General features: G+C 47.6%; 1 pseudogene and 1 gene segment (V, D, J or C); one reads left to right on the forward strand and one right to left on the reverse strand.

The window, feature by feature from the left end:
- Window positions 1–2,657: 2,657 nt before the first annotated feature.
- Window positions 2,658–3,389, reverse strand: LOC114449974 (T cell receptor alpha variable 18-like; the record flags this gene model as incomplete). The annotated part of the segment is given in 2 exon segments: window positions 2,658–2,992; window positions 3,277–3,389. Coding segments are annotated over 2 exon segments (378 nt in total), but the record flags the coding sequence as incomplete, so codon positions are not given.
- A 6,369-nt stretch (window positions 3,390–9,758) lies between these two features.
- LOC114450512 (uncharacterized) lies at window positions 9,759–9,877 on the forward strand (annotated as a pseudogene).
- Window positions 9,878–15,633: the final 5,756 nt, after the last annotated feature.

Consider the following 15,633-nt stretch of genomic DNA (forward strand, 5'->3'; position numbering starts at 1 on the left):
AGCATGTTGAAGAAAGAGAATGTTTCTGCATTGTGGATTGAACTCTGCTGAATCTGGAAGTTTCTCTCTCATCTATAGTTCAGTCCCAGCTCAGCTCCTCCCTCAGTGTCTCCGTCTCCTCTTTGTTCTGTCTCTTGTCTAGTTCCTCTTCCTCCTGGTTAACAGACTGCTAGCAGCACTCTGACTCTCTGTGAGGACCTTACATGTCATAAACCAGCTGACACACACACAGTAATGAACATATCAACAGATCAACATATTTAGTGAAAACTTCAATCAGTGGATGAAATTCCTTCAAAGAGCTGATAGAACATCTGAAGATGATCACAGACACATCAGAGGATAAATGAGTGACAAAGTGCAGCAGTTGACATCATGGTGTTACGACTCCACCCACTGACCAACCGGGAGCTGCAGGAACATCTGCTTCCGGTTCAGGTCAGGGTGACTCCTGTCATAGGGCCTGGCCACGTTCCACTTCTCCCCTGATCCCCTGGGACCCGTGGTCTACTTAGCCTGCCCTCTTCCTGGTTTTTGTTGCCAGATCGTGTTGTGGTTATGCCTTGCGTTCCAGCCTTGTTTCTCTCGGACTGCCTATGGTGTGTTTCGCCTTTGTCTCAGACTCTGTTCCCTTTGGTCGCTCCCTGTCGGTACCTCTGCCTGTGGACTACCTTCTGGTTTTTCTGGCCTTGTTTTGGACTGGTGATTTCTCCTGCCTGCCCCCTTTTGTTACCCTTGCCTCACGGACTGTCTCACGGCTACTGGACTTCTAGCATGGACTATGTTGTTGCTTTGGTCAAGCCTGAACTGTTCTGGTGCCTCGTGGATTGCTTTCCTGTGTACCGACCCAGCTAGCCTGTTTTCTGACATTGTGTGCCGCTTCTGGGGCCCTGACATGTTTCTGCACCTGCAGAAGTTCTCGGATGACTCTGCCATTGTGGGCTGTACCAGCAGAGGTCGGGAGGCGGAGTATATGAGTGTGGTGGACAGCTTTGTGGAGTGGTGCGGACAGAACCACCTGCAGCTGAATGTCACAAAGACAAGAGAGCTGGTGGTGGACTTGAGGAAGCACCAGACACTCCCAGACCCGGTCAGCATCAAAGGTACCAACGTGGACATTGTGGACAGCTACAAATACCTGGGTGTCCACATTGACCACAAACTGGACTGGTCCACAAATGCAGAGGCAATATACAGGAAGGGACAGAGTCGCCTGTATCTACTGAGGAGACTCAGGTCCTTTAACGTCTGCCAGACCATGCTGCAGATGTTTTACCACTCGGTGGTCTCCAGCGTCATCTTCTACGCTGTAGTGTGCTGGGGCAGCAGGATGAAGACGGCCGACACCAACAGACTCAACAAGCTCATTAGGAAGGCTGGCTCGGTGCTGGGAGTGGAGCTGGAGTCTGTGGTGGAGGTGACGGAGAGGAGGATACTGAGGAAACTCCTCAGTATTCGTAACAACACGTCTCACCCCCTGCACGACACACTGCTGTCCTACAGGAGCACATTCAGTGGTAGACTGAGACTACCGAGGAGCAGCACAGAACGCCACAGGAGGTCTTTCCTGCCAGTGGCCATCAGACTGTATAACTCCTCCCCTTTCTGTAGGGAGAAGCGCTAGATAATCATGTCAGGCATCACTGTCATTCCCTCCACTGGTCTATATTATGTTTACTTAGCACCTTACATCTCCATATTTGTATCCATGTATCATATATTGTGCTCATACTGCGTACTGTACTCTTATTTTGGATTATAGTGACACTTATACTTATACTCTGTACTTAACTGCATTTAATGTGACTTGATACCTCTGGCACAAGAATTTCCTTCAGGATTAATAAAGTTTTATCTTATCTTATCTTATCTTTAATCCTGCTGTACAATCTGACCGCTGATGTTCAGTCAGTTAAATGTTCTCTGGAGTTCTCTGAGCAGTGGCTCAGTGGTATAGTAGGGTTGTTGGTTCAATCCCAACTCCTCATTGTTGTGTGTCCTTGGGCAAGGCACTTTACCTGCATAGCCTCCAGTGTACTCACTGGTGTATGGTGCTCTTTCCTGGGCTGCCTTAAGCAATTTCCTCATTGTGGGACTAATAAAGGTTTCTTAATTAATTTGATGTGACTCCAGCAGACCCCCAGTCTGCTTGTGCTTGGTATGAAGTCAGACCTGTTTAAGGTGGATGTGGAGCTCCACCAGGGCTGCACCTTGTCTCTGGTCTTGTTCATGACTTCCATGGATGGTGAGGTGTGCCCGTGGTGGGGAGGTCATATGTGGTGACCAGTGGGTCAAGGACAAGGAAAAGCAGGACAAATATGGTTTCTCTGTAGTTCTCTAGCTCTAAGACCATGTCAGGAGGTCATCCACCCAGGAGAGTCTCAGTGTAGACCTGCTGCTCCTCCACATGGAGAGGAGCATGTTGAGGCGGTTCAGTCCTGTCATGTGGTCCCACTGTTTCCTGTCTTTGTCTTTTATTGTGACAGACATGAAGCAGGTCAGCTAACAGGATCATAACTGATGATGATGTTTCATCTCCTCTACAAACAATCTGAAGAGTCCACAGCAGACTGAATCCTGACAGTCTATACAGCTGTGACAGTGTGTGAGTCCCTCTAGTGGATGTTGTGGAGTATTGTGTTGTCTTTGCTCCAAAGGATTTTGTACAGAGTTGAGCTGTTTCCTGTCACTGTGGGCTGCAGAGCACAGTAGTACACAGCAGAGTCAGACAGCTGAAGCTTCTGGATCTTCAGAGGAACTGATGTGTCTTTGAGTTCAGCATCAAATCTTGATTCCTTGGAGTCTCCTGGATCTTTGACTCCAGCCACTCGCATCACTATAGACTTTGGAAAGTTGTTCACTTCTTGTTTGTACCAGAACAAAGTGCGACCTGCACTGCTGGTCTTAAAGGAGCATCCAAGTGTGACGGTGTCTCCTTCAGCAGCAGTGACATCTCCCTCTTGCTGGGTCACTGAGTCTTGTCCTTTACACTCTGGGGAAGAAGAGAAGATGCAGAGGAAGAGATGGATCAATAAAGATGACTGATGAAAGCAGAACAATCAGCAGCTTTAAAGAGTTCTCTCACATGTAGAACAGATGTCATTTTCAGGGATCATTGTCACTTTGAAGCATAGAAGGTGTTTTCCAAGGTAACAGATGGCAGCAGAGATGATGTGCTGTAAGTGAGTGTAGAATGAACATTCAGAGCTCTTCATGTAGAGCTCAGTAATGTCTTCAAGTGTTTGAAGAGGAAACATGTGCAGCTTTCTATCTTACCAAAGAAAAGAGCAGCAAGAAGAATCCACAGCCAATGTTCCATCTGTACAACAAGGTTTCAATCAACAAGAGGAGCAGCTGATGTTCCACATTCAGTCTGACAGCTGTTCTCTTCACAGCAGCACTTCTTACTGACAGAATGCTGCAACACAGCGCACAAGGAGTGCACCGCCTCCTGGATCATGTGGCCCTCTAGTGGAGCTACAAAGTGCACTTCAACAGTGTGGAGAAAAGGCTTCCAGCAGCTGCTCACTGTGTCCCTCTGTGTGTTTGTGCAGAGCAGAGCTGCTTCCTGTCACTGTGGAGTGAAGAAAGCTCACAGTGGAGTGTCTCTGACTGTCCCTCCATCTTGTTGTGGACATGATTTCAGAGTCTGCTTCTCTTGACTTGTTAGGTACTGAGGTGTACAGGAGGAAGTCTGGAGGTTTTCCTGGATATTGTCAGAAGTGCTGTTGCAGTGAGTGCAGGTCAGAGTCAGAGCTGCCTTCTAATCTGGACTCACATCAGTCCTCCAACAACTGGCTGGTCCTGTATGTTTGGAGCAGACTGCAGGACTGAGCACATCCTTTGATTTCCTGAGCATCAGTTTACCTCCACATCACTTCAAGCCTCCACTCCTCAGGAGAAGCTCCACGTTAGCCTCTGTCCTTCCTCAGTCATGTTAATTACACCTTCACCTTTTGTCTCTGCTTCCGTGTGATGTCTCCACCATTTCATCTTCTTTGCCAACTTTGTCATGCGTCCAGAAGACGTCAGGCTTCTTACTGACAGGGCTCCCTCCTCTGGTTTTGGTGATTACTACAGCAGCTAAAGGGTTGCTTCTTGGAATCAGACTGTCCCCTGTCCAAGTCTACCTATAATGAATTAATGTTCTCATCACTGGTTCACCACGTCCTTCTACGTTCCACTGCCACATTTCTACTCTACTTAAAGGTCTATGCAAGTCAGAACCCCCTTTAGTCCCTCAGCCTCCCACCTGCTGCTCTCCACATATGGGTTACCCATCACCTTCCATCAACACCACCCTGGAAGCCATGTTTGGCTTCCTCTGATGCTCCGAGTGCTTCCTCCATCACCTTTGACCCTTCATGTCAGCCTTTCAGACGTGTTCTTCCACCCTTTAGATATCATCATATTCAACCTTAAACAGAGCAAGTCTGAGCAGCTCGGTGTCACCTGTCTACCAGCTCTGTCTCAATTCATGCCTCAGGTCCTGTGATCCTGTCCTCTGACTCATCAATGCTCTTTGAGCTCTCCAACCCATTAAGACCCCTCTTTACTACTGAGTCAGGCCTGGAGGACACAGAGGACTGAAGACAAAGTGTTGTAGTATCTCTGCTGAGCGTCTGACCTCAGGGTGAAGGAGGAGGTCTCCATGTTCAGCAGAGCATTCCTCCACCGACCGGACAGTCTGGGTTACAACCATCCTCCTGCCGTCATTGCTTTACCCTTTAAACAATTACTCATCTTCTCAGATGTAAACTCTCAGTCTGTCCTTCTGATTGGATGGCCTCCCGTCCAGTGGTGGAGCTCATCCAGTTATGTAGCTATGACGACAGGCGTCATGATGAGCAGCTGTGGCTGCGATTTGACAAGTGGAGAGAGGACACTTGACACAGTCCTGCTAGCTTCCAGCCGAGCGACACACTTAGACACCTGAAGCCACCACCCTGTTGTTCTGCTTCCTAACCATGGTCGGGGGGACAAAGCGGAGATCCTAACTCCACGGCTGTTGAGGTGGAGACACATTATTACTGAAGAGAACGGGCCTTTATTTTTGGACTGCAGCGTAAATAAACACACACTAATGTTCTCCATCTGCTGCGGTGGCTGTGACGTTCATTCACTCTCCCCGTACATACACACACACACAGACGTCCCACAGCACTGTAATAGGATGAAGAGCTTGAGAGGAAGATGGTTATATTGCACTTTTTCTATCAGGCCTTAGACGCTCAGTTTTTTTTTTCTTTCTTTTTTTTTATAATTAACTTTTTATTAACATTCAGAACAAGTTCAATATACATTATCACTGTTGTTGATCATTGACACCGAGCCTGAATATTCTTTTTTAGAACAATTAAAAACAAAAAAACATACAAAAAAGAGAAACAAAACATTTACAAATACAAATAAAAACAAACTAGGGAGTGAGTTGAGTTCGTTGCTGTAATTACATATTGTAGAGTCAACAAAATCAAAATCTGTTCTGTGTTGTTTTATATAATCCATCCATTTCTTCCAATGTGATTGAAACAGGTCCATCTTATAATTCACATCTGCCGTCAGTTTCTAGATCCTACATATGTCTATTATGATGTCCATCCACAGATCCAAAGTTGGGCTCTCTTGTGAAAGCCATCTTCTTGTGAGGGCTTTTTTCCTGCCGCCAACAGAATATCAAACAGATACTTGTCTCTCTTCGGCCAGTCTCCAGGCACAAGTCCAAATAAAAAAGTTTTACTTTCGGTGGCATCCAAATATTTCCTGTATTGCCTTATGTATTCCCTTCCAGTACGTTCTAATAACCGCACAATCCCAAAAAACATGATAATGATTCGCTTTTACATTTCCACAATTTCTCCAACAAGTTGGGAGGTTACCTTCATAGTGAGATTTTTGGCAAGGTGTAATAAAATATCTTATCAGGCTCTTCCAGCCACATTCCTTCCAACTCTGTGAGCTACTACATTTCCACTGATATGCCCATATTGTCTTCCATTCTTCTGCTGTTATATTGATTCCTCCCTCCAGTTCCACTTTGTTTTAACATATAGTGTGTTTTTTCATGCTTGTAGGTCCTTTGTACAGCCCTGAGATGATACCCCTATCTTTATTTGAACCATATGCTCTTTTAAATAAGTCTAACAGCTGTGTAAGCACACCACTTCAGAGTTATTATGGACTCTTCTAATTTATATTCTGTAATTACGGTTTTCCAACTTGTCAGAGTTAATTTGATCCATGGGTTTTCTATCTTTCTAATTAAATCTTGTAAGTTACTATCTGCCAAAATCGCTTGTATGGGGATGGAGGTCAGTTTCTCTTCCATACTTTTCCACTGAGCTTCATATGAGGATTACACCAACATATTGCAGCCTTTAGTTGTGCTGCCCAATAGTAGTCTCTGAGGGAGGGAAGGCCCCATCCTCCCTTTTCTTTGGGTAACTGTAAAGTTTTAAATCGAATTCTAGGCCTTTTACCCTGCCATATGTATCTAGACAGAATTTTATTCCACTCATTGAATTCCTTTTGGTTTATTTCTATTGGCAAAGTTTGAAACAAATATAACAATTTGGGTAGAATAGTCATTTTAATTGAGTCTATTCTTGAGCTAAAACTGAGTTCTCTTTCGTGTCGAGACTATCTCTCCACCCTACATATTCCATATGTACGGGGACTGATCCCCACGGGAGCAGTATGACGTGGATACTCTTTAAGACACACCACCTGTGGTGGCCACGCAATGATTGGCACCGTGGCTATATAAGCACCATGCATGCGTGGCCTCCTTCTTTGTTTCCACGGCATTAAACAGTCAGGACATGGTTCATATCGGGTTTAAAGAAACCAGCGTGTGTGGAGGAGACAGAGTTAACGCAGTATTGTCCGCCTGCTACGGCAAGAGAGCTGGTCTGCGGGCTCCTCTCAGGATTGCTGCGTTGTTCCCTTTACGTTGGCTGCGGTAGAGTGGCTGCTGTGGCCTCGGCTCTGCCGGGTGGCTCCTGCAGCTATTGTCTCACGCGAAATCCGACCTCATCGGAGGTAGCGTGCGGACTTGCTCTGTAGCTGGCGTTGGCGCTGAATAAGTAGAGGCTACCTTAGCGCAAAATCCGACTCGTCGGAGGACGCACCGGGCGTGCTTCCTTGTTCTTCTCCCGCTCCATGTGTGCTTGGGTATAGAGGATGGAGTGTGAATAGTGCCACACTTACCTCAGACAGTATAGTGTCTGCTCAAACGCTGACGACGGCCATACCTGCTGTGTAATAAAAATGCCTATGGAGGATGGCCATGAAAAAAGCCAAGCTGTGTGCAGTGTTGGGCTGGGACCATGCATGCATGGCCAGGGAGGTCCTGGCTCCTTGCATGAATTGCTTTATCCCGCCTGCTAGTGTGAGGGAAGCCAGAGTGCTGGTCTCACAGAGACTAAGAAAAAGAAGAGTGCAGGGGGGGCCTCCCTCTGCGCTGCAGGGGCTTCCGGGGCCTGCTCCTTCTGCTCCTACGCAGATTACCAGCTCCCCCCTGTGCAGGCAGGAACAGCATGACCTCACCTATGCGTGAGCCATGGGGTGTGGGTCATCGGCAGATGGAGGATGAGCTGGAGCAGCCACCTCCCCGCTGCCACAAAATCAAGTTGTTACCCGAGCTGCCAGGGCTCTAGGGCTAACACAAAGAAGTGCCACCTAAGCAGCTCGTGAGGGGCCCTTCCTGTTTGAGGAGGAGGACACAGGTGTCCTGCCCCTTCTAGAAAATAAGAGCTGTGCCGCTACTTCCTGATGTGGAGGAAGTGGTGCTGCAAAGAAGGCAGTTTGCCAAGCCGTCTGAAGCCCGCCATTGGTGGACAGGGCTATGTAGGCAGTTGGCACCAGTGTGCGGTCGGGAAAGGATCGGCTGTGGGCCATTTCCTTCCATGGACCAGGCACTGGTCGTGTTCATGTCACCCTCCAAGTCTGTTAAAGGAAGACCATGGAGGCCAGGCTCGCTATAATGCATGGAGCCATGGCTGTCCATGGACAGCTGGCCTATACAGGGGCCTTTCAGCCTTGTGCCAGTGTCAGCTTGCTAAGCAGTTTGAGCACTGACGCGGCTGCACAACATTACTGGTAGGCTGATGAAGGAGCAGGCAGCGGCCATAGACAGGACCATGCCTCCCTCTGGGTGATGAGGCGCCATCTTTGGCTGTCCTGGTCGCCACTGATGCGGAGGATCAGGCCTGTCGGCTTAGGCGGCCTGTAGTGCCATCAGCTCTGCGGGGCCAGGTGCAACTGACATGTTGCATCAGGTCCAGGAGGCCCGTCGATGTGCTCGGAGACGTCAGGCATGCTCCGGCAGAGCCACAGACAGCGGAGCCCAGCAGCTCCACCAATGGGGTCATCGCAGCCCCCGGTAGCTCTGGGTGACCTCAGAGTGTGTCTGGATGCCAGTTGTCGCAGCAGGGCCAGACATGGTCGGCCGAGGGGTAGGGCCCTGGAGGCCCCAAACCCTCTCCTCGGCCCTGACGTTCTATGGAGCCCAGCCCCGCCTTGACCCCCCATGCGCATCCCCACTTGTGGGAGATGCATGGGGCGGACCCCTGGATTGTTTTCAGAGAGAAGCCATGACCCAGGGCTATCGCCTGCAGTTTTTACGGAAAAGCCGCCCCCTGCTGATGAGGTCAGCCATGATTCCAGTGATAGCGGGCCCTCAGCTCAGGGAGATTCTGGCAGCAGTAATCACTTCTCTCTTGGCGAGCTGGGTTCTACTCCAGGTACTTCTCATTCACAAGAAGGATGGGAGATCTTTGAAGCCCACTTTGGTGCAGAATGTTGACAGGCTGTCCTCCAAGGCGACTGGTTTGCCACGCTCGGCCTGGAAGACGCTTGTTTTCGGGCAGGTTCACCCTCAATGGCAGGACCCTCGAGTTCTGTGCCCTACCGTTTGGCATTTCCACTCCTGTCCCGGTGTATTGCTTGCGGTGGTGAGCTAACACACTCGGCGACACTCCCTGGGGCTTGCGTGCGTTGGCTCAGGGCCACACACTGCCTCTGTCCTGTGTATTGCTTGCGGTGCCGTGAACTGACACGCCAGACAATGGTGACGGTGCCAGGGGTCTATTAGGCTATCCTCCAAGGCGACTGAGAGAAAGGAGAGCCAGTGCGACCTTCAGAGGGCTCGTCTTCCGCAGCACTTGCAGCACCTGGGTCTGTGCCTCAACAATAGAAAGAGCAGGCTGCAGCCCTCCCAGTCCACAGAATTCCTGGGCATGTGGTTGGATGCCAGGACAGGAATTCTCTGGAGAAGCCCTGACACCTGGGAAAAGGCCACCATTAGGTAATTGCCTGTCCCAGTTTCGCTTCGGGGCTTCCGTGACCTGGCAGTTGTGCCTTCGCCTCCTGGGTTTTGATGGCAGCCACAGTGCACACAGCACCTTTGGCCCATCTATATATGCACCCAGTGAGCATCGCCTCTTGGGCCAGGGATTGTGCCCCCAGAGGGATCTGCAAGCCAGAGTGTTGATGACACGCAGGATGCGCAGGGCTCTCTGCTGGTGGGAGGAGTCTTTGCATCTGGGGCCTGCCTCAGATAAGGGGAGCCCTCCTAATGCGCTGGGTCTGCGTCGCCGGATGGTGTCGTCGGATGCCTCCCTGGCAGGCTGGTATTTCTGGCCAATGGAGGGCCCCTGGCTGGGGCTACACATCGGCCGCTGCAACTGAAGGCAGCTACTTGGCCCTCCAGCATTTCCTGCCGGGTCTTCTGAACTGCCATGTGCTGGTAAGAAAGAGCTCACGGCCATACTACTCTAGAACCGCCCAATCTCTTCTGATCTCGGAAGCTAAACAGAGTTGGGCCTGGTTAGTACTTGGATGGGAGACCGCCTGGGAATACCAGGTGCTGTATTGCCTCCAGGTGACAGCAGACTGTTCCCTGTTCTCTCCTGGGGATGGACGACCTCCCCTCACGCACAGACGGGTTAGTGGCCACGGCCTTCCCCCCTTCTACCCTTCTGCACCCACTCTTCATAGAGTTCAGGTGGAGAAGGTGAGTCTCATCTTGGTGGCCTCGAATTGGCCTCAGATGACCAGGTTCCCAGCAAACGCTTCCCTCCTTTGTGGGCAGCCCTGGGAACTGCCAGCCAGACAGGATCTCCTGTCCCGGGCCCAGGGGACTCTGTTCTACCCCTTTGCCCCAGGGGCTTGCACATTGTGCCTGGCCCCTGAGAGGGCTCAGTTCCTGGCCATGGGGTTGCCTCCCTAGGTGCTCGGCCACCCAGCTGGTCTTCTTATGGCAGGCCGCACCCGGCGTATTACCACGGTGCGTGGTTTAAGCGCTGGGGGTTACCTCTTCCAGCTGGTGAAGGTTGCCACCTTATTGCCCAGTTTGTCAGAGAGATTACGCCCCTACAGAGGGGGCCAGCGGTTCCTCCAGGGGACTTGGAGGTGGGGTTGGCTTGCTGGTCATAGTGTCAGCTGAGAGAGTGGGGGAACTGCATGCTTTCTCTGTACATGAGGAATGCTGCCGGTTCCTGCCATGGGATGCAGGAGTGGTACTGCCCCTGCATCCTGCATTCCACCCAAAGACCCTACCGGGGTCCATTAGGCCGTACCCCTTCCACCCTCCTCAGGATGACGATGGTGGGGCACGTAAAATGGGGTCGTCACTGCTATGTCCTGTTAGGACTCTAGCAGTATACGTTGCCCGCACACATACCCACAGAACAACTGACCTGCTGTTCGTCTGCTACAGGCCTACCTGCCTGGGCCACCCGGTTACCAGGCAGATGCTTTCGCATTGGATTGAGGAGGTGATCCAAGAGGCATACAGGAGGGTGTGTAGGTCACCCCCTGCAGAGGTGTGGGCACATTCCATGGGACCTCGCTACCTCATGGGCCTTATGGTGAGGTGCCTCCTTGTCGGAAATTTGTGAGGAGGCCTCTGCGACGACCCCATCTACATTTATCAGGTTCTTCTGCATAAATGTAGCAGCCCGCACAATGTTTGCCAAACATGTACTGGGCACAGCACAGCAGGACGTAGAAAAGAACAGATCTCAATTTACCCTGCCTTCCAGGCCATGGCTCCCCATTAGGACCCTGGCCGGAGTGTCGTTTTTCGGGGATGGTGGAGTTGATCTCCCTCCCCTTGGTGGTTATTGTGGCTATGCTGCCTGAATTGGCCTTGCAGTCTCGCCTCATACATTGCCAGGTTTCCCATGACGGTCCGACACCCAGGTGGTGGTCAGACTCATGAGGCATTTTTTTTTCCGAGCCAGCCTGCTGCTAAGGAGGGCAGGCTGGGATGGCCTTCCACCCTTTACAACCGGCTTAGCGTCTGGCAGGCCAGCCAAGTCCGAGGGCCCTCGGGCACTGGACAAGGGATGGGTGTGTGTATATAAATATTTCTCTGTTGACCACATGGGTGTTTATTCAGGTGGCAGGGACGTCTCACCCGAGTTCGTCTGCCGTCGCACCCTCAGCCGTTGCAGCGCTGTCTGCTTGGTTTCCTCGTGGTGTGTCTTACAGAGTCCCTGTACATATGGAATATGTGGGGTGGAGAGATAGTCTTGACACGAAAGAGAACGATGGGTTACATTGTAACCTTGGTTCTCTGAGTGGAGAGACTATCTCTCCAGCTTCGGGCCACTCGGAAACGTGTTCCAATCAAGGTTAACCGAGGAGGCCACGCATGCGTGGTGCTTATATAGCCACGGTGCCAATCATTGCGTGGCCACCACAGGTGGTGTGTCTTAAAGAGTATCCACGTCATACTGCTCCCGTGGGGATCAGTCCCCGTACATATGGAATATGTAGGGTGGAGAGATAGTCTCTCCACTCAGAGAACCAAGGTTACAATGTAACCCATCGATATGGAATCAAGTTCCACCTTGTTATATCGTCTTTAATTTTCTTTTTTTTTGTTGAGTAATTGCATTCTAATAATTCAGTGAGTACCTTTGGTATTATTATTCCCAAATATTTAAGATGCTCCATATGCCACATCAGATGGTATTTGCTGCTAATTTCTTCTGGTGGATTATAATTGTATGTAAGAAGTTGTGTTTTATTCATATTGATTCTGTATCCTGATAGTTTGCCATAGTATTCAAATGATTGCATTAGTGTGGACAGGGATTTTGTTGGTAGGCCAAGAACGATCAAAATATCATCTGCATAACATGCATTTTATTCTCATTCCCATGGATACCTTCTATTTCTTTATTTTGTCTTATATGTTGAGCAAATGGCTCTAAATATAACGCAAATAGTAATGGTGAGCACGCACATCCCTGCCTTGTTCCTCTTTCCAAATTAAAACTATTCAATAAGCTTCCATTAACTTTAACTCTTGGCGTGGGTTGATTATATAATGCCTGAATTGTTTTAATTCATGTTTCGTGTAGGCCAAATGTAGAACTTCATATAAAAAAATTCCAATTCACAGAATCAAATGCCTTTTCGGCATCAACACTTATTAGCATTGCTGTTACCGTATTTGTTTGAATGTGATTAATAATTTGTAATGTTCGTCGTATATTGTCTTGCGTTTGACGTTCTCGGATAAAACCTGTCTGATCACTATGTATTAAATTAGGCAGAAACTTTTCCAATCGTTTAGCTATGATGGAGGTGAATAACCTGTAATCTATATTAAGAACTGATATTGGCCTGTATGATCCACACTCTAATCTATCTTTATTTTCTTTTGGAATGGCAGAGATTATTGCTTCCTTCCAACTAGGAGGTGTTTGTGCGTACTTTAAGACCCAATTCATCATAGGAAGCATCACTGGTATTAATTCTTCTTTCAATTCCTTATACCATTCTGCCGTATAGCCATCTGATTCTGGTGATTTGTTTAATTTGACCTATCGCCAATTTTAATTCTTTTTCTGTTATGTCCTTAATCATTGTCCTATTCTGGTCTTCATTTAATGTTGGTAGCTCTAAGGAGCCAAGAAAGGAGTCTATTTCAGCTATGTTGCCCCCCTCTTTTTTAGAGTAGAGGGCCTTATAAAATGTTTCGAAGGCTTCCTGAATTTCATTTGGTTTAGTTTTTATTATTTTTGTCATTGGGTCTTTAATTTTTGCTGACTGTGTTTTGTGCTATTTTCTTCTTTAGTTTCCAGGTCAAAACCTTCATTGATTTAGATCCGCCCTCATAGTATCTCTGTTTAAGGAACATTAGATTAATTAGATAAGTTTATTTTGTAATTCCTCTAATTTCTTGTTTCTCATCTTTTTTTATAACAGGATATTGCTATTATTCTCCCTCTTATAACAGCTTTAAAAGCATCCCACAAAATGGGAGGAGACACATCATCCTTATCATTCAATTCCAAGTATAAGTGAATCTCCCTTTTCATCTGTTTTTTAAATTGAGGATCATTAAGTAGGCTCGAATTTAATTTCCAATTATTGGTTTTTGGCTGCAGGTTCAGATCGACAGACAGGTATACAGGTGCATGGTCACTTAAGTCTATCATGCCTATTTCGCAGGAGCTTATTTTATCTTTGTCTTTTCCAAAGGTTATAAAATAGTCTATTCTCATGTATATTGCGTGTGGGGAAGAGTAGTGAGTGTAGTCTCTTTGATTTGGATGGAAGTCTCTCCATATATCAACTAAACCGACCTCCGTAAGTAACATATTAACTTTCTTAACTAATGACTTTGTATCCTGTGCTTTTCCATTAGATGTGTCTAGTTTTGGCTGTAAATGTACATTTAGATCCCCTCCACAAATTAGAAGACCCGCTGTCTCTGATATCATCATATCAACCATTTTTTTAAAGAAATGGATGTCACTTCCAGGCGGTGCATAGATATTTAACAATGTGATCGGATTCCCTTCAATTTTTCCCCTTACTAAAATAAATCGTCCCTCCTTATCACTTATCTCATGCATTTCAAATTGTAATTTGCCTGATAGGATGGCGACTCCCCTCCTTCGTCCAGATTTATATGAAGAGAAGAACACATTTGTGAAACCCATTCTTTTTCATTTCTCATGTTCTTTAGTCTAAATGGGTTTCCTGTAAGTACACTATTTGTGCTTGTTCTCTCTTCATTTTAGCTAAAATCTTATTTCGTTTAATTGGATTTAACAGACCATTCACATTATAGGAATAGACTTTTACCTTGTCTCTAACCATATTTGGATTGCTTGAAAGCTTTTAAAACAGCATAACTAAATGTATTCAAAACACTCCCTGAACATACATAAGTGAACATCACATGAACCCTAGAACTATATAGAACAAATATATTGATTTCCAACTGTGGGGTCTCCAATCTGACCCTAAATAAACCCCTGTGAAAAGGAGGCTTCAAGGGGGGGCCTCTCCCACCTGTGGGTGAAAAAGGGCCTTCCTTTGCCATCGGCCAATGTCCATTCTTTTGGCAACATAGGTAACGCACCCGACCATATATTTTTTTACTCTCATTGCCACTTATAGTACCTTTTTAAAATAAAAATATCTCAACAAGTGTATTATACCCGTGCCCAGCCTAATCAGTTTATTTCGTGGCATCTATGTCTCTCTGTCAAGCCCCTTCACTTATCTGTCTCCCAGTGTCCTGCAGTTATTCCTGCTCTTGGCGTCTGAATGCTTTCCTTGTAGTTCCCGGTCCGATCCTTATTCCTCTGTCCTCTGGTCCGCTTCTCTGTGCGCCACGATAAGCGTTGGATCTGCTCCAGAAGGGTCTCTGGCCGTTTATATATCCCCAGTCGCCATATCCCCAGTCGCCTCCTCCACCGAACCGTACAGCACCGTCCCCTCCGAATAAAAAACCCTCATCTTTGCCAGGAACGGGGTCTGGAACCTGATCTTCCTCTCTTTTAGCACAGATTTCACTTTTGCGTATTCCCTTCGTGCTTTAGAACCACGGGCGCGTAGTCGTGGTCTAGGTTAATCTTGTTTCCCAGGTATTCAAACCCACGTTTCCGCCAAGTCAGTTTTAGTATTTCTTCTTTTGTTCTGTAGCTGGCTATTTTGGCAACAATGGATCGCTGGTCTCCATTTCAGTTTGCAGTTTAAGCATCTCCCTCATGGCTCCCTCATTAGCTTGTATCTACGTTTCAGCCTCCATTATCCGTTCTTCTGCCTCTTCCACTCTCTTGTTTGTTTTGAGTATTTCCTCTCCGATTCCCTTCAGCTGTGTGCCATTGTCTTTTCTGAATTCCCTTAGTTCTCTGAGTAGAAGGTCCAGGCTTGCGTCATTATTGCGTTCCCCTTCATCAATTAGCCCATCGTTATCCTCCATGGCGCTGCTAACCGGCGAAGCCTGTTCAGCTCGGTCTCCCTCATGTAACTCGTGCTGTACAACGTTGGACTTCTTGCTGTATCTTCCTCTTGGCATCTTAATGCCCTAAACGTCCTTCATGCTCTTTCAGGTTTTTATTTTACAAATTCAGGTCGTTATGGGCTATTTTTAACTCAAATGTCGGGAGCTCGCTCTCTATGCCGCCATCTTCTAGCCTACCAACCCGGAAGTCACCTCAGTTTTTTTTTCAACATTAATATGGTACATTCTAGTTTATATGACTATACATAGTTAGGTATGCTTACAATGAAGTGTTTACTACCAAATAATTTAGAAAACCGATTATAGTGTAACGAACTGTCAAATCGCTTAAAAAAACTAAATTTGAACTAAAACTA

The sequence above is a fragment of the Parambassis ranga genome, chromosome 17 (genome assembly GCF_900634625.1).
Source record: "Parambassis ranga chromosome 17, fParRan2.1, whole genome shotgun sequence".
NCBI classification, from domain to species: Eukaryota; Metazoa; Chordata; class Actinopteri; family Ambassidae; genus Parambassis; species Parambassis ranga.